At 37.2% G+C, this 25,233-nt stretch overlaps 1 protein-coding gene across 1 annotated transcript in view; it reads right to left on the reverse strand.

The window, feature by feature from the left end:
- Positions 1-22,719, reverse strand: part of LOC139738967 (uncharacterized) — a 133,346-nt gene extending 110,627 nt beyond the window's left edge. Inside the window, exons 1-2 of the mRNA XM_071649584.1 lie at positions 22,403-22,719; positions 14,938-15,064 (exon numbers count right to left, since the gene is read on the reverse strand). Of these exons, the coding sequence (XP_071505685.1) occupies positions 14,938-15,047 (110 nt within the window). The 5' untranslated portion in view covers positions 15,048-15,064; positions 22,403-22,719. The remainder of the gene's footprint in view (positions 1-14,937; positions 15,065-22,402) is intronic.
- Between the last annotated feature and the right edge of the window lie 2,514 nt (positions 22,720-25,233).

Consider the following 25,233-nt stretch of genomic DNA (forward strand, 5'->3'; position numbering starts at 1 on the left):
TAGCTAATCTCCCTCTTTCCCTATCATGCTACCATGACCTTTAAGTTAAACTGAAGTGTTTTTTATGCTTGTATGGGCTTGATCACTTATAAATAACATTATAGTCCAGGGATAAACTATATATAAAGCTAAGGAAAATATCAGAGAGTCTAGTTAGTTGTATGCCCAGAGGTAAAATCAGGCAACAATTGCTTGTGAAGGCCACTGCAAACGTAATGGGGATCATTTAGGATTATATAATCCACAGTCAACGACAGCTTGTTATTGGACATCTAAGTAGATCTGCAATTGTTAGCAGATTTACTGATCAGTTAACTCTTTATGTGCCATGGCGGAAACCCCCTGTGTGCCACATTATTCTGAGACACCAACGTAGTCATGCTTTGAGAAAACATTCTGTTTTTCAAATCTATGTAACCTCTGTAATAGATTCCTGGCTGGACATTTAGTGAGCAAAGTTGTCGAGAATATGCCAAGCTTTGCTTTGAGTACAATTGTATTACGAATCGATGATTGTTTTTCTTTGAAATGACCAGTAGCTAGTACATACTGTAAAAGCATAACTTTTGAACACAAAACAGTGACAGAAATGTAGTAGAATTTACACCCAAATCTATCAGGGAACACCGCTTGATAGTCAATCACCGCATAAAATGCAAGCTAAAAGTGAGACGGGCTGAACCACGAGAAAAGCTTTCATTTGGCGATTTATAGATCGGTTTGGGCGGATTTGTGGGTTTGAGCAGAATAATATGCGAAGTTGGCATGCTGTCGACTGAGTCAGACGTGCGAATGTGGCACGTAGTTAAGAAAGTGCAATATGAATACCTATTGCTATGCCATATTCTTTAATACAAAGTTATCAAATGCAAGATAATCATGTAAATTAAGAATATTTCAAAGAGCATTTCAGCCTGAATCTTACTCTAATCTGAAATATTTTTGTACATAATCAATCTTGTAGAATACTTTGACAGAATATGTGAAAAAAACAAAATGTGTATAAATTTACTGTACAAAGCCAGACATTTTGGTAGCATGAAATTTTCGTGAATTGTCACTGGCATTCAAAGCATTAAAAAAAATAGTGTAGAAAAACTTTCATGTGAGTTTTAATTTCACAAATCTTGGCAAAACGCGCGAAATTGAAATACACACAAGCCTTTCTGGTTCCACAGAGGCAAAATTGTGCATTATCTTTTCTTTAACTTCACTTATATCTTGAATAACTTAAATACAGAATTATCTAGAAAGATCTTTGCACAAAGGGTGTTAAGCTTTGAAGGGGAAAAAATGGGGCCATCCCACAAGACTGACACCTATGAGTTATACAGCCCACGAGTCCTACAGCCAATGAAATCGACACGAGGCAAATAAAGCTCATAAGACCGACAATAGGTAAAAACAGCCCACGAGTTCAACAGATACAACACAGGGTTTAATGTGTCAGTCTCATGGGCCTTGCTTGTCCTATTGTCGAACTCATGGGCTGTATAACTCGTAGGCAGTAGTCTGACCCATGGGTGTCGGTCTCGTGACATGCACCAAAAAAAATATTATACACATCATGAAATGCATCAACTTCATTTGACAGGAGTTGGAAATAGATGGTGGTGAAGCCAGAAGAACGTAATGCCCTCTGGCTAGCTGTAACAGGACAATGCAAAATGTCATAAAGCTGCACACAGCCCATCAGTCGTTTCCATTCCAAGGGGATTGACGAATCGAGCGTCACCCTCGATCCCAATTTCATTCCTAGCTCCGAACACCTTTCCGAATCATTTAACAGAAATGAAAAGTTTGTGACTGCAAAAGGCATTATCCAGAAGTATTCATGGAGTTCTGGGAAATCACGACCTACTTCTAATGATAAATTGGCATTTGGGGAAAATACATGGAATTTTTCTGAGCAATAGGTGTCCAATGATGCAATGCAAATCAAAGGTACTGGGAAAAATTGTCCATGAAATGGCAAACAGTGTATCTACATGCAACCTCTTTTCCAGAAAATCGAGTTTGAAGTTTTGCAAAGGTACAGCTCTTTTTCTGTTTTTGTTTAGTACTTCATATCTTACCCCGAAAGGAGCAATTAGTATCAACAATATATTGCATGCAAATTCATTTCATTAGACCCATTAATTTTTAAGAATAATTTGCATAAATCGAAACATACGTTGTTTTACCGCACCAACATAACCAACCTACGTAAGTATTGCTACGGCAAATTATAAAATGGGTTCAAGAATGTAGCCAATTGGAAGCGCTGAAATGAGTCACGTGTGCTTGTATTAATTTCTCACTAACATCCACGGCCGACGTCACAATGTTTGCACTAGCAGTGCGCACTCAATCAGTTGTTACAAGTGCGTCGCGCGCTACTATACGCGCTAGTCAATCCTGTAAACAACTTCTAGTTCGGCTGCCGGCCGGCCTTTCTTGTGTGCATAACGTAATGTGTGGCGTACGTATACTCTTATACGTACAGTACTTATATGTGCAGGATTTCCGAGTGCGACGTGCGTAAATGTTTGGGACGAACATCTTCGGACATCTTGATCCACAAAGGTACGTGAAAAACGCTGTTAGTTTTCGACCCATTTTATAAAACAAATGACGCACAGGATTATTTCGTGGCGTTAGTGGAGATGCAGCGCATTCTATCCTGTGCATCATTTGTATAACAATGTACAGTATTCATCGCATAATCGGGAACCTCGCTTTAATGACATATGCTTCCCAGAAACATTTCCAATGCATGTTATTTTCACTGGATAATCGGGCGGGGACCTCTGATAAACGGGACAATTTTTCTTCAAGCGATCTTTGATTTTGTTGATATTTTACACAAAAAATCTACCAAAATACTACAACAATATTTCAAAGATTCCCTATCAGTTGTCGTTTATATCGAACTTACAAAGCAAGCTTCGGACTGGTGTGTTTTGACCTCCGTCCATCCAGTACACATACATGCATAGCCACGAAAGCGCCGTGTATAAGTATCCATGCCATTGCAAGACATGCTTTCGCGAGCATTCTTCTCCCCTACATAAGCAAAGCCATGTGCTCGCTTGCAATTCCTACTCACATCCAGTAAAAAACATGCCTCGCTCACACAGCTCAGGCTGTACGTTGCTTAATCTCAGTCATACACTTTGAGGGCAAAGTCCTAATTCCTCGTCTCTGAGTGTTTCAACTCTCAATACACTGTGATCTGTGTGTATGTCACAATCTTCCTCAGTTGTGAATGAGCTAGAGGGTCGCGCCGAGGGGTTGGCGTGGTTGTGTATTCATGTACATGTACAGTACGTCAGTATGCAGGTGTTTGTGTGTGTGTGTGTGTGTGTGTGTGTGTGTGCACTACATGTGCATGTCGTATGCCGCTAGTGTATGGTGAGTGCTCATCGCGAAATCGGGCACCCCGCTTAAAGGGGCCGTGTTTGCTACTCCCAACCTGTCCCGATTATGCAATGAATACTGTATTAAAGTCTCATTAATGGCACGCATAAATGTAACACAACGGACAGCGCAAAGTCCTGCGATCTGTGCACAGTGCACAGCCTACTACTGTGTATATATGGCAAAACAACATATTTCACGCAGATCCTGTAGATGTACGTTGTTTTGCCAAGTTCATGTATGACGCGTCTTGAGAAGGGGCAAGCGTATCGCCAACAAAACTGTAACAATTCCCACTGGGACAGGGTGTCATATCTCAGTTACAGACTGCGTTCTGATTTCAAGATTTTTTTCAGAGTTTGATTACACTAACAGAAACTGAAACATGTGACTAAGCCAATTTTCATGAAATTTTGACATATGTTGTTTTGCCATCTCCAAGATGCACATGACTTTCCTTTATAGTACATGCTAAATGAAGAGTGCATCACATTGCAGCATGGCTGAATATTCTTCATGCATGCTAACAAAAAAGAAGTTTTCTATCACCACTCTCAATACAAACACTTCCTTTGCATTGCTATCTGTTTGTTCATTTTTCAGGGTTCCTGCACCTTTTACATAAATAAGTTCCATGATTTTTCCATGTAAAATTTTAGAAATCCTTCCAGAAAACGCAAGAGGTTAGTGGTAAATAAATCAAAATCTACCATTAGAATTGTAGTAGTGTCAGCGTACAGCGACAGTATGTAATATTATACAAATGATGCACAGGATAGAGTGCGTTAGTGTAGGCGTATAGTGCACTCGAGGGTATTTACAATTGTAAAACACGCACGAGGCGAAGCCGAGTGCATGTTGCACTACATTGTAAATACCCGAGAGTGAGCTAAAGTTTGTATACGCCTCCACTAACGCCACGAAATAATCCTGTGCATCATTTGTTTTATAAAATGGGTCGAAAATTCGAAAACTAACAGCATTTTTCAGCGTTTTTCACGTACCTTTGTGGGTCAAGACGTCCGAAGATGTTCGTCCCAAACATTTACGCACGTCGCACTCGGAAATCCCGCACATACAGTACAGTATAAGTATGATGGGGGGTTGGGTTTCCGGACACTTAAGTTCTCGCATGAAAACTTACTTATTTTACATAGAATATGCACCCTTTACCTTAAAGACTCATATAGACTCCTCATATAGGCCTACTAGACAACATACTCTGAAAACGGCGTGAGAATTAACCTGCTAAATCGTTGGATTTGCCCTTCAAAGTGACTCCATGTATGCGTCCGGTCCCACAACGCTTGGTCTACTGTACACTGTACGTATGATACGTACGCCACACATGTTATGCATGCACAAGGGAAGAAAGGACTAGAAGTTGTTTACAGGATTGACAGCGCGTATGCATGCAATTCAAAGGAGCCGCCGCGCGCACAGACGATCGGCAATAGGATTTAACACGCAGTGCAATGGGACTGAGTAACGAAAGCACAGGTGACTCATTTCAGCGCTTCCTATTGGCTACATTCTTGAACCCATTTCATAAAATTCCCGTAACACTGTTTGTAGCGAATGAGTTAGTCCAATTTATCAGATGAAATGTTTTCCTCCAAAAACAACATTACATTGCAAAAAACGAATATCACTAGAAGGCAAAAAAAATATAAATTTATAAATTCATATGACTTTTCCATGATATGTCAACTTTGCATTTTCCATGACTTTTCCAGACCTGGAAAAAATATTTTCAAAATCCCATGAAGTTTCCAGGTTTTCCACGACCGCAAGAACCCTGATTTTTGCTTTGTTGTTTGCTTTTTTTTTTTTTGGGGGGGGGGGATGGAATGATTGAACGTCTGCAATCAATCTTTGTGTTTCAAACAAGTTTTCAGAAATGCAGTATTCCAAAAGCTGTCATACTGATATTACATTGTACATTGCCAAAGCTGAAATGTGATTGCTTTTCCACGAAATGCGATCAGTCTGGTAGAGCCTAATGGAGTTTCTGGGAACACTGATTTTAGCATAGACCAGTTGATCCTAACATTTTCCAAAGGTATAGAATATCGTCCTATTTATTAAAAAAAAAAAAGCATACTGCAGGCACAGAAAAAAAAGGGTTACAACATGAATGATTGTTGACACAGTGAGTTTTAGTGTTTACACGCAGTTGAATGAGAAGCAGGTAGTTTGGAATTCACACACGATAGGACAATTCAAAAATAACGTACCTTGCATGATGCAGTTGAAACTTACTACAGACATAACAATTTACAGGTGGCCACTGAGGTATCAAACTTCATATTTTGGATGATCTACAAGTGTATGTATGTACATATATTTTCAGCTGAAGATAAGACCACATTTTACAATGTTTTGGCTTTAATGCTCATCAGATAAAATGCAGTGACAGGCTACAAATTACGGCTGCAATTTGCAACTGTGCTAATGGAACTGTTTCATTAGTGCATTCACCTACAAATGCATTCAATATTCATTCATCAATTATTTTAGAATTTGCTTCACCATGCAGAGATAGATTACAATTTCACTGATTATGAATGGGGAAAAGAATCTGGTTAGGAAAATATATATTTTTAAAACCTTTGTTCATGGAGTGGGGGAGTTGGGAATAACAAGGTAAAATGGACTGAGCAAGGTCTGAACTACATGTAGCCACCACATAGAAACTCCAATAATATTGTTGTGTACAGTGTCATAGAAACAACCTTCAGCTTTACCTTGTTGATAAAATCATACAAGCGAATTGCTTTATACAGATCTAATCTTATTCATTTTTTATTTATTAAGTCACGTACTGATGATATAAAATTACCCCCAGTTTGAAAAAAGAGCGACTACCAGTCTTTATACAGGAACCACATTGAATATATTAGCATTACATTCAGTTGGTTTAATCATATGTCACAGTTCTCTCATTACAAACCTAAACCTTTGGTTCTGTTCTTCATTTTAAAAAAATAACCCTTGATTTATTTCCAGTCATTGGGCATATATATACTAATTGTAAATAATTCTATGCCTTGCATTGTATTTGGTGGTTTGAGAACTCTTTTGACCAGTATCGATGTAGCGTATTTGGTTGTAAAGTAAGAAACCTAACTTTCATTCATATTCAACTGAAATATAAAGCTATGATATATATCACAAAGTGTATCAACATTAACCCAAAGTCTGTTGTATGAACATTAAAGGGGTATTAAAATATTTCTTCTTCTTTTCTTTTTCTTTTTCTTTTTTGTTGCTCTTTTCTTTCAATTAGAGCATCACTAGAGACTGCATTGTTGATTCACCATGTTCACAATTGCAGACATAATGAATCAAAACATATCATTCAGACCCATATCTCGTAAATGCTGTAAGTGCACTTTACCATTTTTTTAGCTTAAATTGTATTATTGCTGCAGCAAATTGTTCTCATATTGATGTGGGGGAAAAAAATGATCAGCTAGAGGGGGGAAAAATGAAAGGAAATACAGTATCTGATACAGTGTACATACACATTTTATCACACAATATTCCTCTGCATTTGATATTCCACTGTGACAAAGCAATACAGTAGGAAGTAATTAAAGACCACTGTGAAACCAGTAGTAGTAGTTCCATGTAGTTCCATGCTATGATGCATTATGGAAGCACATCACCATATGTGCGAATCAGTGAAACTTGGCCAAGTAACAGGTAAACCTTACTGACTGATTTTGCTACAGCATGCAATTCCCATAGACACTTGCCCGAGTATACTCGGGACTCGTCCTCAACGGGTTAAGGTTATGAACTGCCCATGGCGGCTTCCTCGGACATCACTAAACTGCCCTAACTGTGGCCCCCTTCATGTGTATGTGTGTGTGTGTGTGTGTGTGTGTGTGTGCGTGTGTGTGACTAGGTTTGTGTAGGTGTGCTTTTGTACTCTCTAAAAAAAATCGAGTGAAAATTTTCACTCTTGAAGGAGTGAATACAAAAAAGAGTGCAGTTAGAGTGAAATTGGAGTGAATTTTGAGTGAAAATGTTTATTTTCACTCGTTTTAGAGTGACCTCAGGGATCACTCCAAAATCTTCGAGTGATCCGTGAGGTCACTCCAATATGAGTGAAAATAAACATTTTCACTCAAAATTCACTCCAATTTCACTCTAACTTCACTCTTTTTTTGTATTCACTCCTTCAACAGTGAATATTTTCACTCAATTTTTTTTTAGAGAGTATGAGAGTGGGAGTCAATATTATTAGAAGGGCATACAGGTTGTAGGTGTTTTTTTTGTCAGGTTCACATCACCTGTTGATGTAATAACCGCACTTGGCAATTTCAGCTATCAAGCAAACACAAAATCAGTTTGTCCAAAATCACTCAAAAATAATTCAAAATATCCTGCAGTGGGAAGGGGTAGAAATTGCATAGAGCATCCAGGGGCAAAAGTCTTAACTTATTGACTCCTAGCTGATTTTCCTATAAGACACATATATCCCAAAGACACCTAGGTGAGTGTAATTGGAACTTCACTTGACCCGTTGAGGACAGGCTGATTTTGCTATAACACGCATTTCCAATAGACACCCTGCTCGAGTGTACTCCTGGCTAGTCTTCAAAGTGTTAAATAGCTTAAAGGGACTGTAGTACTGGTTGAGGTAGGGATTCAGGTTTCGAACATTCCTAAAGTGAGATAATGAAAAGCCTCTTATGAAATATGAAAGAGCATGTACTTTTAAGAAGGATTCAATGTTATTTCATGAAAATTGGTTTTCAAATGGCTGAGATATCCAAAAAAGAGATAATAATAAAAGGCGACATGCCACAACTTTATTAGGATCTCTTTGTTTCACCTTGTTTTTAGATATCTCAGCCATTTCAAAACCGATTTTCATCAAATAAACTTTTGATACCTTTTAGAATTGCATGCTCTTTGACATCTCATAGAGTGGTTTCTGAATATCTCGCAAAATGTTAAAAGCTAAATCCTCACCTCGACCAGAACTGTACACACCCTTTAAAGTCATTATCTACCACCACCTTCCACCTGTTGCTGAAATTGAATTACTCTTCTGAAAAAAAGCAACTAAAACAACAAAAGTTGCAACGCTTTGATGTGGGAATTGACACATGGTTTCCAGCATTGGCAAACATAATATAATGCAAAGTAAACTGACTCTGCCCTGCCCATGCCTTGTTTAGTGAATGTAACCTGGATCAATTACTTTCAATGAAATACTGGCCACTGACTATTTTACTGTACTGTAGTGACTGTACTGTGTTGTGTTCTATTTCATCATCTTGTCTTTTTTTTTTGCCAAATTCAGCTTTTGACAGGGTGAAGTAATTGTGCCATGCATTGTCTTTGGTAATAATGGGATTAATATCCTATCCAATGTACATATTGTACAATATATGCATATTCGTGCAGAACAAACAAACAAAAACAACAAAAAACAGGCTTACCCAAAACTTATGTAAGCACTGTTCAAGACTTTAAAGTGTTTAAAATCGGTGTATGTGGTTTTGTTTTTTTGTGTCAGGTTATCCTCAGAATTCTGTTACTTTGTTTCATTTTCATTTTTGCTTAAACTGTGCTATGGCATTCAAATCAGTTTGGTTTAATAGAAAGTATCATAAAATACTACTTTTCAAGTGTTAAAGACTATTTTACTGCAATATATTTTCATATTCATGAGATTAACACCACTCTTTTTATTTGGCTACTTTGACAGGTATGACTTGCATACAAAATATATTCTACAAACCTATTCAGCTTAGTTTCTCATTAATCTGTTTATGTATAAATGGATAGCAGTAGGAGGCAATGTATAATGGGGATTGTGCGGGGGAGGGTATGTTGCCAAATTCACAAACAGTGAGAGCGAGGCGACATTAGGAGGACCCGTGTCTGTCGTCACCTGATTTGGAATAGAGCGAGGGGAAGCAGCAAACAAGAGGCGTGAAGAGTGGGCTGACAGAGACGCAGATTAGCTGCGCGGTTAACGAAAATACCCAATTTCTCCTCCCCATACCGCCTACATCCTATCCAGTTACCCAATCCTAGACTGATAAATTCCCACTTTGGTTTTGTTTTTCTCTTGCACTCAAAATCAAAACATATCTAAACAGAAAAAAAAAAATCATCCCTCTACCTCTGATTTCACAGCTGTGCTCGTATGTTGCAAAAAAAAAAAATACACCGATATGATTTTCATTCCTGCAGTTCCTGCAATTAACCCATTGAGGACAGGCTGATTTAGCCACAATGCCCATTTCCCATAGACACCTGCCCGAGTATACTCGGGACTCGTCTTCAACAGGTTAAAGGCACATAATTTTTATCCTTTTCCATGTTTTATCCATTGTATTTACTATTACAAACCATATGAAGCATATGACATGGGAAATTTTATTCTCACCCATTTTCTCAAGGTTGAAAAGGTAGATTTCCCTCCATGATATCAGCATTTCTACTATAAATTAACAATAGAATCTTGACCGGGTGAGAAGTAAGATAATCAATGTAATCTTCAGAAGGAAATTTGAGTGATTACTTTTGTGTTGCTTTTTTCTTTGTTCTTAACCCGTTGAGGACGAGTCCCGAGTATACTCGGGCTGAGGTCTATGAGAAATGTGTGTTGTAGCAAAATTAAGCCGTCCTCAACGGGTTAATCTCTGTCAGTCACAAACAAAGAAGAAAGCACATCAATAAACCTCATTGAGGAAGACAAAGGAAAAAGTCTGGATCAAGACTATACAGCTCTCCGTAGCTGTGTTTGAGATGGGGTTCAATATTGGGGTTCACTTTGTCAACACTATCTCATGAATTGATCAAATGCAAATCCTCCTGGTCGTGGCATCCACTACGAGAAACCTAAAATAAATGGTGAAGAGAGAGTGGAATATGTGGGCGCACTGATGTGGGCTTTCAAAAGAAAACCCTGGTCATTCTACAAGCATGATACAAAGAATAAAATGAGGATATATGATACATGTATATTTATAGATATACAGTGTAGATGCAGATATATAGGCAGATAGATATATAGATAGACAGACAGATATGCATTACACAAGAGAAAATCTTTAGCTTTGCTTTTTAATTCACTATAAAGTGAGATGAAACATCACACATTTTATGTGCATGTTGGGATCAGTGTCGTTTTGTCTGGCAGCATATTCGTCGCTGGGGTGACAAGACCTTGTATCTGCAATTTTGGCAAAAATGACTTTTTTGGATTAACGGTCAAATAATCAGTTAAGTGATGTCCTGTCCAAATACTAGATGTCTTACCCCAAAAATGAAGCCACCATGGCATGTTAAAGGAATATCTATCCCATTGGATACAGTGCTTTGGCTGCCATGTTTTTTTGCTCTCCTGAACATCTGACATTTTGTAGATCTATACGAGGTCTTGTCGCCCCAGCGACGAGTATGCTTTGAAACTCTACTTTGATTTAAGAGCAGTGTTCCCTGCTAAGTGAATAATTGCCCTAATTTCTGGCATGCATTATACCTATTATATTTCTCCTTCATCAATGGATCTTGTCTTGTGTTGCACATATAAACCAATGCAGCTGATGTTGAGGTAATATGCTAGCAGACACGCATTATGTATCAAGCTTTGTCAAAACTCCCCTGGAGAGTTATCACAGAATTTCCTGGTCTTTCTTCTACACAAAGAATGTGATTTTCAATCAGTGAAGGCATTGAACACGAACAATAGGCATTGTAGATCTGCAAACATCATTAGGAATGAGTGGCAGAAAAGAATATGATCTACACGTTGTAGCTAGAACAAACACCATGACATTTTAAAGAATAGTTGCTACGGCAGCAACTCTTGCTGGAATGGCAAGTGTCAAGGTAATGTCGAGAATCCAGCTTCCTGATTGGCTGCTGCTACAAGAAATTGCTACTCTAGCAACAGCTGTCATCCTAACATCTTTTATGAAATGTTACCCAGGTCTCGAAACAGCTCTGTCGATAACTATTATGGAAAATAACTGAATCAATGAGACCCTTCTAGCACAGCTTTATGTACTTGCCCATGAATCCGCAGCTCTTGGACATGTAAGAGGGATACATGTGCTTTGAAACAGGTACCCAAGCTTCCCAAACAAATGGCGACAAGCGCTTATCAGATACTGGGTGTAAAGTGAAGCAACACCTCATCAGCTAAATGATCCAACAACCTGGTATGGTAGACTAAATGTCTTCTGGCCCTGATATTCTGACAAGATTGGCTGGTATGGACATGCTCCTGAGTTTTCTGCCATTCATCGTCATCGGGACTATCTTTCAGCTGATATGAAATCTGGCGATGCAAGCACTGCTAATGCAGCATTCACTTGATGAGACCATGACAAATTTAAAGGGTATGGCATACTATCTAAAATACTTATAATACAAAATACTCTAAATCATAATATAATAATAAAATACTAAAATATATATACTTGCAAACAACCATAACTATACTTTGCTGAATCAGAATGAGAGGTATATGGAAAATGATTAACACTTTATATCATAGCATGTTTTATACTGAAATCACAGTGATGTTGAACACACATCCAAATACACCCCACCCCCACATACGCATACAGATATCATAAGACACACACATGTGTATACACACATAAAGTAAACCCATTACACAAATTTCTGCCCACTCATAGGTAATGCATAATTTACCCAGTGCTTCTTATCTGTTCTCTCCCTCTCTCTCTCTCTCTATCTCTCTCTCTCTCTCTCTTTTGTTGGCTGCTAGAAAACAAAACAGGAACAAACTGCTTGAAAGTTCAGACTTTCCTATTTGCTCAATGTAAACACTGCCATTGTCACTAACCTTTTTAACTATGCAGGCACATGTTACGTGGATTTAAGATTTTACATTAAACAATTATGTGGGTGAGAAAAATCACTTATATGTAAAGAGCCTATTAAAAAATTTATTCATTCCATTAAAAAAACTCATCAAATTAGCACTAAATAGGTAAAACTCACATCGGCATTGAGCCAGAAGTTAATAGGTGCCTACATAGTGAAGAGTAATGGCAGATAATTAGACAATTATAATCATCCTGTATAGAAAATCATCACTAATCTAGAGTGAAGTCTATTTTGTTCAGAAAAGAGAAATGATTTTTTTTTTTTATTTCAATAATGTATAGAAAATTACTACTGTAGTGAAATTGATCTGATTCTGAAAGTGAAAATGCATTTTTGTTTTGTTTTCTAATTTGCACAAAACACTGTATCCTCCATTACTATATATAAAGGTAGTTTAAATGTCTTCAAGCCCTGATATGCTGACAAGATTGGCTGGCGTGGACATGCTCTTGAGTTTTCTGCCATTTATCGTCATCGGGACTATCTTTCAGCTGATATGAAATCTGGCGATGCAAGCATTGCTAATGCAGCATTCACTTGATGAGACCATGACAAATTTAAAGAGTATGGCTCTCTATACTACATACTAAATTCTTTCCTTCTCTCTCTGGTTCATATATATGATATCATAATCACTCCCAAAAGAAAAAGATTTATCCTCATACAAGATGTCTGCATTTTAACATGATCATTATGATCTTGTCTTTCTTCTGCCAATATACACAATACATCCTATTCCTTTCAAGGACTATATTAAAGCATGAAAGCACAGTGACAATACACTTACAGTTGTATAAATACGATACATTGTGTGTGTGTGTGTGTGTGTGTGTGTGTGTGTGTTTCCTAACGGTGCGATGATGATGATGATGATGATGGTGGTGGTGGTGGTGGTGGTGATGACGATGATCCACAGCATTTGTATAGCACCATTATATATATGTTATAGAAACATCTAAAGGCACAGACTCCTCCAAGAGAATAGCAATTGAATGCCTTTACATTTGAAGACTGCCTTGTACTGTTATCCTCTGGCACTAGAACCACATCCATGTGAGTCGAGGTAAATATCATAGCTTTACATGAATATGCTAAACATTCCCCTCTGGATAAGCACTCATGTGTGTGCATGTACTTGTATATACACAATGTATGTACATGCACATGGTGTCACCACTTTGGAAAGAAATAGATAGATAGATATTTTTTTTTGCTTGTTAGCTCATGAAACCCAGAAGTGGGCCCTCCACTTTTGAAGACGTTCCGCCGGGCATACATGTACATGTATGTATTCATCTATTGTTTTTCACTTTAAATCTGGACCAGGGAAATAAAGCTTTTACATTTTCTCTGTGATAAGCTGTACATTCTTATATTCACATTCAGATGATCCTTTCAACAGAAGACAGAGTTATGACACCAAAGAATCTACTCTAGGTGTGTGTGTGTGTGTGTGTGTGTGTATGTGTGTTTGTGTCTGTTTACTTCTATGATTTATTTGTCTTTATATCTCATGTCGTATATCTCATACAATTGCATGTTTCTTCCCCTCAGTCTTTCATATGAGTTACATCTTATACCTCATCATGACAAACTTCATCAGAAGTTACTTCCTCTGACACCATAAACTGAAAATACATGTATCTTTCGAACATGAAATGTTAACAACTGATATTACTGCAACATAATTATATTGTATGTTACAATAATGTCAGTTGCTTGACTATTTTGGCATGTCATTAAAATACTATGGAGGTAATTCCTTTTCTTTCCAAATATCAACTACATATTGCACCAGAAAACACTTAAAGGACAAGTTCACCTTCATAAACATAAGAATTGAGAGAATGTAGCAATATTAGTAGAACAAATCATTGAAAGTTTGAGGAAAATCAGACAATCCGTTCAAAAGTTATGAATTTTTGAAGTTTTTGTGCAGTACCCGCTGGATGAGAAGACTACTGTAGTGTATGAATAACTTAGATGTCACATGCGTACAACAATATAAGGAAAATATAAAGAGAATTTCACAAAATTCCATCTTTTGAAAAAAGTACACATTCCCCTGACTCGTTACCGATAAATGTTATGGGTAATATTATTCCCCCTGCCTTTAGAAAGAGGCAAGTCAATTGCTCTTTCATTATGCGAAAAAAGTGAAAATATGTTGAATTTTCTTTTATATTTCCTTTATACTGTTGTACGCATATGACTCACAAGCTGTAGTAGTCTCCTCATCCAGCGGTTCCAACACAAACATTTTAAAAATTCATAACTTTTGCATCGATTGTCCAATTTTCCTCAAACTTTCACTGATGTGTTCTACTAATATTGTTGCATTTTCTCAATCCTTATGTTTATGAAGGTGAACTTGTCCTTTAACTCATCACCAAAGGCTGGATAAAGTGCACTTTCTCTTCTGGTGGTCCCACAATCTGGAACAAACTGCCAAAGGAGGTTCATGCCTCTCACGTTTTTTCAGAGGTAAACCACAAAAGTCCCTTCATTGTGTTTGTAACCCCTGTGGGTGCATCTTGTAGTTCATATCTGATGGAATGATCAGTTCTGCATTAAAAATTATTAAACTAGAAGTTCACAGACACGTTACCTTATTCATAATGCGGACAAGATTCAGACAGTACTCACGTTATTCGTTCCTTCTCATTGTGACGCACCCTGAAGTCTCGCTGGATGACGTCCAGAATTTGCCGGCACTCGCCGTCCGACAGGTGCGACAGGTTGAGCTTTCGTCCCATGCTTCAGTCTGCAGCGTCTGCGGTTAGAAGGAGAAGAGAGGGTCAGACGTGAAACTTACACCTCCCGGGCATGTGCACAGTTTTCCTTTATGTGCACCAGAAATATAACATAGCCATCAAACACACACACACACACACACACACACACAAATGCATGGCATGAGGCCAGCACTGCCGAAAAAGGAAATAAAGTCCTGTGCAAAGTCAGTGGATATTCCACGATCGCGTAGGATTGATAGTCACAGCTCTGCTATCACCACCCTGTACATAAAATATAAATGTCTCAAATCTACCCTTTACACTAACAATGCAGAAGAATTCCGTGAATTTGCAGGATGTAACTTTCAGTGTCTCAGGAGTATACTGATGGAAGAAAATAATATCTCTCCTGCTTTGTATAAAGAATCTCACACACATTGTAACTTTACATTAACTCTTTATGTGCCACATTCGCACGCCCAGCTCAGTTGACAGCATGCCAACTTCGCATATTCTGCTCAAACGCACAAACCAGCTGAAACCAATCAATAAATCGCCAAATGCTACAGTACGATGAAAGCGTTTTTCGCGATTCCGTTCCTTTCCTATTTCGCTTGCATTTTATGTGGTGATTGACCAGCAAGCGGTGTTCCCTACTCAATTTGCATGTAAATTACAATTTTTTGTAACTGTTTTGTGTCTTAGAGTCATGTCTTTACAGTAATGTAGCTACCAGTCATTTGATAGGAAAAAAAGTCATAGATTTGTCATACAATTTACATCAAAGCAAAGCTTTGCATTTTCTCTACAACTTTGCTTACTACATGTCCAGCTTTAATAACAGAAATCTATATAAAAGTTACATACACTGTAGATTAGAAAAAACAGAATGCTTTCTCAAAGCATGACTACATTGGTATCTCAGAATAATGTGGCACACAGGGGGTTTTCACCATGGCACATAAAGAGTTATGTGCGAACATCTCATCAGCTATTAAAATGGAAGGATATCACAATCGTTGGATCAAGATAGCTACTATGGTTTCCACGCGACAGCACATCCAAATGATATTTGTATAGGTTATATCATCTGTGCCAGGACAGAAATTTCAAGGAAAATAAGTATATAATACATCAGTTCAAAAACAAACATACCTGGTAATCAAATGTGGCTCATCACAGAATAGAAAAAAAAAAAAAAACGACAACAGCTTGAAATGATTTATGCATCATAAATGCCTCACACAGTTCAAATCTTGCTTAACCCTTTGAGGATGAGTCTCGAGTATACTCTGGCAGGTGTCTATGGGAAATGTGTGTTGTAGCAAAAATCAGTCCGTCCTCAACAGGTTCATCTTTTCATTGATCCTTGAAATTGATCAAATTGTATGGCCTTATGAAATGTATATGCAACATCTCCTTTCAGGATATTACCTGTCTGATTCAGAAATGGCCTCAGTGTGAGCACACAAAGTATCCTTGGCCAGTGGCAGATCATTCCCTTTAAATCTGATTTGCATGAACTGCAATACTATCTGAGCTTACACGCAATTATGGACCCCGCAGTCAGAAAACTCGAAAATGGGGAAAGATGCCGCTTCGCCGTAGCACTTCCTGTGGTTGTCATGCATAGTCGCACAACCTGTAATTACCTTGGCATATGTTGGTGTAATTAGCAGCATCGGCAGACAAGTACGACTGTGAGATATTACTGCAATGACATGGATGGCTTTCAGTTTGGGGGTAAGACGGTGTAGCTTGTCTCCCCCCCCCCCCCCCCCAACAAAAGAAAGACCTTATAAAGTCTCACACATTGAGACTACCAAAAAAAAAAAAAAACCTCCAAAGATACCACAACTTGTCAGCAACAAATTTAATATTTGTTAGAAATACATCAATTGTACTTTTCTTCTGTCAAAAATCCAATTTCAAAGTCTCAAAATGCTAGCTGCATTTCTCAAAACTCTGGGACTCTGGGACATGTTGCTAGAGCAGTTTTGCATGACTTGTTCTATTTGTATAACTATTTCTTCCATGATTTATAGACTTAAAATGCTGATTTTTTTTTCTTAACTTAACTATACTTTGCTGAATCAGAATGAGAGGTGTGGTAAAGATTAAAACTTAATCATCACAGTATGTTTTATACTGAAATTACAATAATGTCAAACACACATCTAAATACACCCCCACCCCCACATGCGCTTACAGATATTATAGTGCTTCTTATCTGTTCTCTCTTTCTCTCTCTCTCTCATTTGTTAGTTGCTAGAAAACAAAACAGGAACAAAATATTTGCAAACTGCTCGAAAGTTCACACTTTAATATCTCTTTGTTCAATGTAAACATTGCCATTGCCACTAGCCTTTTCAACTAAATGCAGGCACATGTTACATGGATTGAAGATTTACCATTAAACAATTAAATGTGGGTTAGAAAAATCACTTATTTGTACAGAGCCTATTAAAAATTCAATTCATTCCATTAAAAGAATCTCATCAAATTAGCACTTAAAAGGCAAAACTCATATCAGCATTGAACCAGAAATCAATAGATACCTACATAATGAAGAGTAATGGCAGATAATTAGAGAATTATAATCCTCCTACAGGTATACATAATCATTTCTATGTAGAGTGAAGTTGATTTTCTTCACAAAAAGTTAAATGGACCTCGTTTTGTTTTCTACTTTTCATAAATGTATAGAAAATTACTATTGCAGTGAAATTGAATTTTGTTCTGAAAGTGAAAATGGATTTTTCTTTGTTTTTTAATTTGCACAAAACACTTTATCCTCCATTGCTATTCAAAAAGGGAATGAAAGCTGAAAATACATTGGAAGCTACAGGCACTTGCTATCTTTGGCAAATAACCAAGGACCATTACCTGTGAATGATACTATTTATCATGCTTTTTACATAGTCTGAAAATCTAAAGAAACTGCACAGCTTTTACTTATTCATACTGAGCCAATATCAGCTAAAATGTCAAACCAGTAAGTAAAATGTACACAAGTCACACAAAAACCCTATGACAGGAAATAAACCTGGCACTCAAAGAGTTACGCCCAAATATTGTTATTACATCTGAGGAACCAGATCAACACCAGCAATTCATCTAGCTAAAAAATGGTTGGAATAGACAAGGATTTTATTCAATGGTACTTATCTAAAATTATTATTGTGTCCCTGATCTGTAGACTGGTGAAATGAAAGCCCATTTCATTCACTTGTGTGTGTGCATGTGTGTGTTTTGTTGTTTGTTTGGGTCTGTTTTGTTTTGTTTTGTTTTGTTTTGTTTGTTTGTTTGCTGGGGTGGAAGAGAGGGCTGTCTTTCTTTCTTTTTTCTTTTTTTTTTCTTTATTTTTACTGAAGCATTCCCATTGGGTGAAATTTTACTGCTCTTAAATGTCAATATCTTCAAAAGCACATGAAAGGAATGCACACACACACACACACACACACACACACACACAAATATAGGGAAAAACGGTGGCCAAAAAAATGAAAAAGAAAAAAAGTGTACTGAGTGAGTAACAACAAAATCATTGCTGGTCTACAACTCTCCTCCACCACAATCGAAACATTCTCCAACCGAAAACTTGTGCATATTTCTGCTTTGACCAAAAAAAAAAAGAAAAAAAAAAGATGAAAACTGAATAAATGAATTTAAAAAAAAGAATTGATTTGCTTGCAAATGCACAAGAGAGTCGTAATATCCCTTAATACTGTCTTTTCTTAACCCGTTGAGGACGAACTAATTTTGCTACTACACGCATTTCCAATAGACACCTGCCCGAGTATACTTGGGACTCGTCCTCAACTGGTTAAGACAGCTAGAAAAGAGAAAAAAGAAGGAATAAAGGGTACAATTATGAGAAAAAGAGAAAGTAAGAGAGAAAGAAGAGGAGATGAACTGTGAGAGAGAGGGAGAGTGGTGAAGTACTGCCAAGGGCGGGGAGGTATAAGGTGGTCTGATTTTATCCTTGGGGTACAGGTGGTGGTTCTGAGGCAATATGAGGTACTTGTGGGGTGGTTTAACATTGACTTCTTGAGATAAAGCCTAATACGGTACTGCAGATTATGCCTTGATAGCAAACACAATCCATCCAACAAAAAGATCAAAATATGATAAAAGTATGAATAGATATCAGAATCAAAACTGATTATTTTCAAGCTGATTAGAATTTGTTCTAACTGTTGCATTCCCTCATTTTCCATCAAACACAATATGCTGTGATTGACAAAGTAATGAAATACATACATGATGCAAGTAACTGAAAAATACTTTGTAAAAAGCACTCTGTTAAAATGTTCACTATCATTGTTATAATTGTGATATTGAATGGTCCTTCCCTCTTGTTACTATAATACACAGCTATTATTCAGTGGGTCTAGAATAAACAACAAATAAATTCAATCCCGAATTGCATTATTATAAATGCAAAACAGCAAATTATTTTCTTTTAGCAATAGGCCTAACTGAGAACAAAAAACACCCACAGGAGGAAGGGATAATGATCCTATACCATAATTTTGTCCGACACCCCCCACACACACACACACACACTCCAATCACAAATACATTCTCTGTACTCTTTAACTTTAAAGGGACTGTACAGTACTGGGTGAGGTAAGGGATTCATGTTTTGAACATTTCTAAGTGAGATAATGAGAAACCTCTTATGAAATATGAAGGAGCATGTAATTTTAAGAAGGATTCAACGTTTATTTGATGAAAGTTGGTTTTCAAATGGCTGAAATATCCAAAAAAGTGATAATAATAAAAGGCGACATGCCACAACTTTATTAGGATCTCTTTGTTTCACCTTGTTTTTGGATATCTCAGCCATTTCAAAACCGATTTTCATCAAATAAACTTTTGATACCTCTTAGAATTGCATGCTCTTTGACATCTCATAGAGTGGTTTCTGAATATCTCACAAAATGTTAAAAGCTAAATCCTCACCTCGACCAGAACTGTACACACCCTTTGAATTAAGTAACTGGCGGGAACAAAAGGTACACATAATTGTTCCATGTGACATATTGATACTTACGGTCATTTTACAAGCAAAAGCAACACTTAAAAAAAAGAAGTTGTTTCTTGTGGCAGTTTAGTGTAGGTGCAATACCTTTATTTTTACATTGACATGACCTTGTTATCAAACAAATGAATGGAAAAAAGTCAGATAAAACATCCAAGACTAGTAAGAAAACAATAATTGGTAAAAGGGTTGTATGCTGTACAAGGATTTGTTTTTCTCATACTTTGTATTTTCTTCTTCTTCTTCTTCTTCTTCTTCTTCTTTCTTCTTTTTTTTTTTTTTGATTTTTTAATGAAATCACAGAGTTTCATGTGTTTGAAGCTATTTTATTACTGAATGCTCAGCATGGCAAACCAGTCATTCAAGACGACACATTAACATATATTAGTCTTCCACATGGTTTTTAAAAAAAAATCATTTCCAAAATTCAAATATCATTCCTGCTTTCAATCTATTTCTCTTCTCTTCATCTATCTATATTTGTATCTATCTCCCCACTTTCTTTCTCTCTGCTTTTGTCTCTCTTCTCTTTTTTCATTAATATATTTCTCTTTCTCTTCTCTTCATCTATCTATATTTGTATCTATCTCCCCACTTTCTTCCTCTCTGCCTTTGTCTCTCTTCTCTTTTTTCATTAATATATTTCTCTTTCTCTTCTCTTCATCTATCTATATTTGTATCTATCTCCCCACTTTCTTCCTCTCTGCCTTTGTCTCTCTTCTCTTTTTTCATCAATATATTTCTCTTTCTCCCATATGCTTTGTCTCTCTCGTTTTATTTTTGCACCAGTCTGTATTTTCCCATTATTTTCTCCCTCCCTCCTGCTATCTTCTCTCTTTTTTATACCGAGTATATCTCTATCATTCTCCTACATTCTTTCTCTCTCCTTCTCTCTATTAAATCTCGTCTACAAATATATCTCTCAGTATTTCTTCTGTATGTTTTCTCTCTATTTTCCTCTCTCTCTCTCATGAAATCTCTCTCTTCCTCCTATGAAGCTATCATATATCAAATCCATTTCACCGGTTGAAGACTAGTCTGGAGTATACTCGGGCAGGTGTCAATGGGAAATACGTGTTAAAGGGATGGTACAGTATTGGTGGAGATGAGAATTGGGCTTTTAACTTTTTGCGAGATACCAAGAAAACACTTATGATATAGTACAGAGCATACCATTTTAAGAGGAATTCAAAGCTTATTTGATCAAAATCGGGTTTGGAATGACTGAAACATAAAAAAAAACAAAGTATAACAAAGCGATCATAATAAAGTGTGGGTCCCACACTTTATTAGAATCGATATTTCTTTTGATATCTCAGCCATTTCAAAACCAATTTTCATCAAATAAACGTTGAATTCCTCATATAGAATCACATGCTCTTTCATAGTGATTTTCAAGAGGTTTCTCATTATCTCACAAAAAAAAATTTAGAAACCTGAAATTAGGTCTCAACCAAAACTATACGATCCCTTTAAAGCAAAATCAGCTTGTAATCAACAAGTTAAGAACACGACATCCAGGCTATACTTCAGGCTGATAATCAGATATCTTTATGTTACCGTGAGTTATAACTACAATCATAGGAAAAAAAAAACCCAAAATAATAAGACATACTGTTAGTGCAGGCATTGGGTTTTTTTCAAATGTCCAAAAAAAAAAAAAAAAACAGTGCTAAACTTGGGATTTTCTCTTCAATGGCTTAAGATACCAACTGCAAAAACTAAATCATTGAATGATAATGCTGCTTTTACTTATAAATGCATGTGTGTTACATATTACAGATGCCGGAAGATACAAAGAAAACCATGCATTATAGATAGGCTCACTCGAAAGCACAATTTCTATTTCCTTTTTCTTTTCTTTTCTTTTCTTTTCATTCATATCACTTTTTATTTACTGTTAAATCTGCCAGTTTCCATAATTTCTACCATTTGGGGGGTTTTCTTTGCTTGTTTTTGTGCTGCTGCTGTTCCACTGTCAACGATCATGGATAAGTGGAGATGTGGAAGACAGAATTACGGTGGAATGGGTGCTTGTCAGCCGACTATGGGAAAAAGCGAGAAACTGTAAATCTCATTTCGTGCAACCATGTACGAGTTGGCTGTGAAACGAAAGAGCACTCAATCTTGGCATCACCGCCGAGCATCGAATTAGGGTATGCTTGCCTAGCACGCATTTTGAAAATGCACGAAGAGCACTGGAGCACAGATAAAGAAACACTCTGAACCCCAAACAGCAATCTACTAAAGTGGATCAAGAGCAGTAAAGGCCCTGTTGCAGTTATGGTAGACTCAAACAAGTGAATGATTAATGAAATACAAAGTGTACCTCTCTGTGATGAAAACAAGTAGCGACAAGTACGGCCCAGGCTGAAATTGTCTCATCAAATTCTCATCCACGAGATCCTCCGTAATCGCCAGGGAGTCTTCGCATATGACAAAAGGATCACAGGAGGAAAAATCCGGTGCCCCCCTTTTCCTTTCCCCGTCTATCCTAACCAGGCTAGATGCAGTGAGCGTTGACTTGAATCGAGAGGAGCAGTCTCCCCACCCAGACGAAATTACGCTCCTCCGAATCGCTTCCCAGCAATCCCCGAGTCTTCAGTTCGGCAGCTACGATGTTATTTGCCTCTCGCTCCGTCGGGATCCGTGTACAACACTGAAGCAGGCTTTACGGGACGAGCTGCCTTTGTGTACGACAAGTGCTCGCAATATTGGTCTCTTGTCTTTATGCAGCGATGATGCACGGCCGCTCAAGCCTTCCTAGTCTCTGCCTTCAGACCCTTTTCTGAGAAGTCATTGACTGTGTGCTGTGAATGCTTAAAGCTTACAAATGCATACAAATGCATATTATTATGTACAAAAGCAAACATCACTATAATGGGAAGGTCCAGCATTGTGAATATGGATGACAGCATGAATTGCTGTTTACACTAGACTGCAAAGCAATCCATCTTGTAAGCAGGAAAAAAAAATATTTGCACACTATTAGCATGAATGGCAATTACCTGTTCAAATATGTTGTTGCATATGCCCTGCAGCCACTATGGGAAGGAGATTCTCAATAAAAAATAAAAAAGTTTCTATTAAAAAATTACTGTGGTTTTAATAATAAACTGTCATGCCAGAGACTTCTCTGCCTGTACATTTCCTTCTTTTGTTTTTCTTTTCTTATCTTTTTTTTTTTTTTTTTGGGGGGGGGGGGGGATTTCATTTTAATATAAATAACTGCAATGGGAGAAATGGTCAAGAGATATCTCAAGTCCTCAATTCCTATTCCTCAAAGCTACATGTACATGCAATAATATGTTCAGCTAGCTGGCTTGTTTTATAGGCTATTGATATTATGTCATCATCATATCAAAACTGCATGCAGCAGATTGCCCAGCCCATCAAGCATGTGCACAAAAACTCACCACATTTTTCTGATGCTTTAAGACCATTATCATTTTGTGGCAATGTGAATAGCTGATTCAAAAGAGTGCATTTTTGTTATATGCTGCCATATTTGATGGTGAGAATTAGCCAATATGCCCATGCAAACACATAAAGAGTCAGCAGTTTTTGGATTGTAATGTAAATTGATTGATTTTATTCACATCTATATGGCCCAAAATATTGTCACTCAGCTGTGAGAAAAACTCTATATAAATCTCCAAACTGCTCATTATGTCTTTGAACCACTGGAGCATGACCCTGGGTTCTCTCATCAGGCACATGTTGCATTATGGGATTGAAAAAAGAATAACGGTTTATGCATTTTTTATGTGCAGTTCACGTACATTGCACAGGGCAAGTAAGGGTTGAAAAATGGGGGCGGGGGGAGATGAAAGATGGATGTTTTGTTTATTTTTTTTCACTGTGATGCCACATGCGATATCTAATGGCTCTTTATCATGTGTCAATAGACATGAGAATTTAATCGCTTTTCACATATTGATGTTCAACCCTTCCTGCTGTTTGTTCACCACTTGGCACACATGCTTGAGTGTTCCTTCTAAGAATGACAAAGACATATGGAACATCATTGTCAATGAAGAGCAGTTTATTCATGTCCCCAAAAGGCATAATTTACCATTTGCAGATGAATCAAAAACCCAGCATTAGTGCTTTAAAATATTCTAAGATGTGAGTTAGGGTTAAAATCTGAATCAGTACAATCGATGCTAATTAATGTTAAATAAAGAAAATGTGAACAATAGCTATAATAAGAATGTTTCCAGACTAAATCGTATACCGCTACGGTTTATTGAGAAAAATACTGACATCTCCTTATATCTTAGGCTTATATTGCGAAACTTTTATATGGGAGGGTGTTTTGTGGTACAACAGACCTACATATATGCATGAAAGGCGATATCTTGAACATTTTTCAAATGACTACTCCCAACGGTAAACTGGACCTTCAACTCTCTATGTGCCATGTTCACACGCCCGACTCAGTCAACAGCATGCCATCTGCAACTTCGCATATTCTGCTCAAACGCACAGACCCACCCAAACTGATGGGTATAGATCGCCAAATGCCACATTACAATGAAAGTGTGTAACTCCAGATTCGATATTTTCCTCTCAATTGAGGTTAAGGGATGTTCCCTGCTGGATTTTTGTGTGTGTAAAATCCTAAGTTTCTGTCATTGTTTTGTGTGCAAAAGTCATGCCTGTACATTATTATAGTTATTGTTCATGAATTTGAGGGAAAAAGACTCATGAAAATGTCATATGATTTACTTCAAAACAAAACTTGAGATATTATCTAACACTTTGTCCATTGCATGTCCAGCGTAACAAAAATTCATAAGCAATTACATGGATTTGAAAAACAGAATGTTTTCCCAAAACATGGCTGCATTGCAGTGTGGCACACAAGGGGTTTACACTATGGCGCATAATGAGATAACTTCCTACTGTGTTGAATATCATGGCTTTCTGGTTTTACTGAGTCAAACTGCTGTAGTACACCCGAGTGTGGGCTTACTACTCAGCTACATGTAGGTCAAGTTGGAGAACTTTTTTAAAAAGATAAAAAATGAAAACTTGGCTAGTTAAATTGGAAATCCAGTCCACATATAAGTTTGTCTATTATATAAAAGAGTAAAATCTGACAAGTTCAATGGTAAAAATTTGACTGAAATCGCACGAAAATAAGGAAGTTATGAC

Source organism: Diadema antillarum, unplaced genomic scaffold, assembly GCF_040938485.1.
Source record: "Diadema antillarum isolate AM-2024a unplaced genomic scaffold, OU_Dant_1.0 seq00000776_RagTag, whole genome shotgun sequence".
In the NCBI taxonomy this organism is placed as follows: domain Eukaryota; kingdom Metazoa; phylum Echinodermata; class Echinoidea; order Diadematoida; family Diadematidae; genus Diadema; species Diadema antillarum.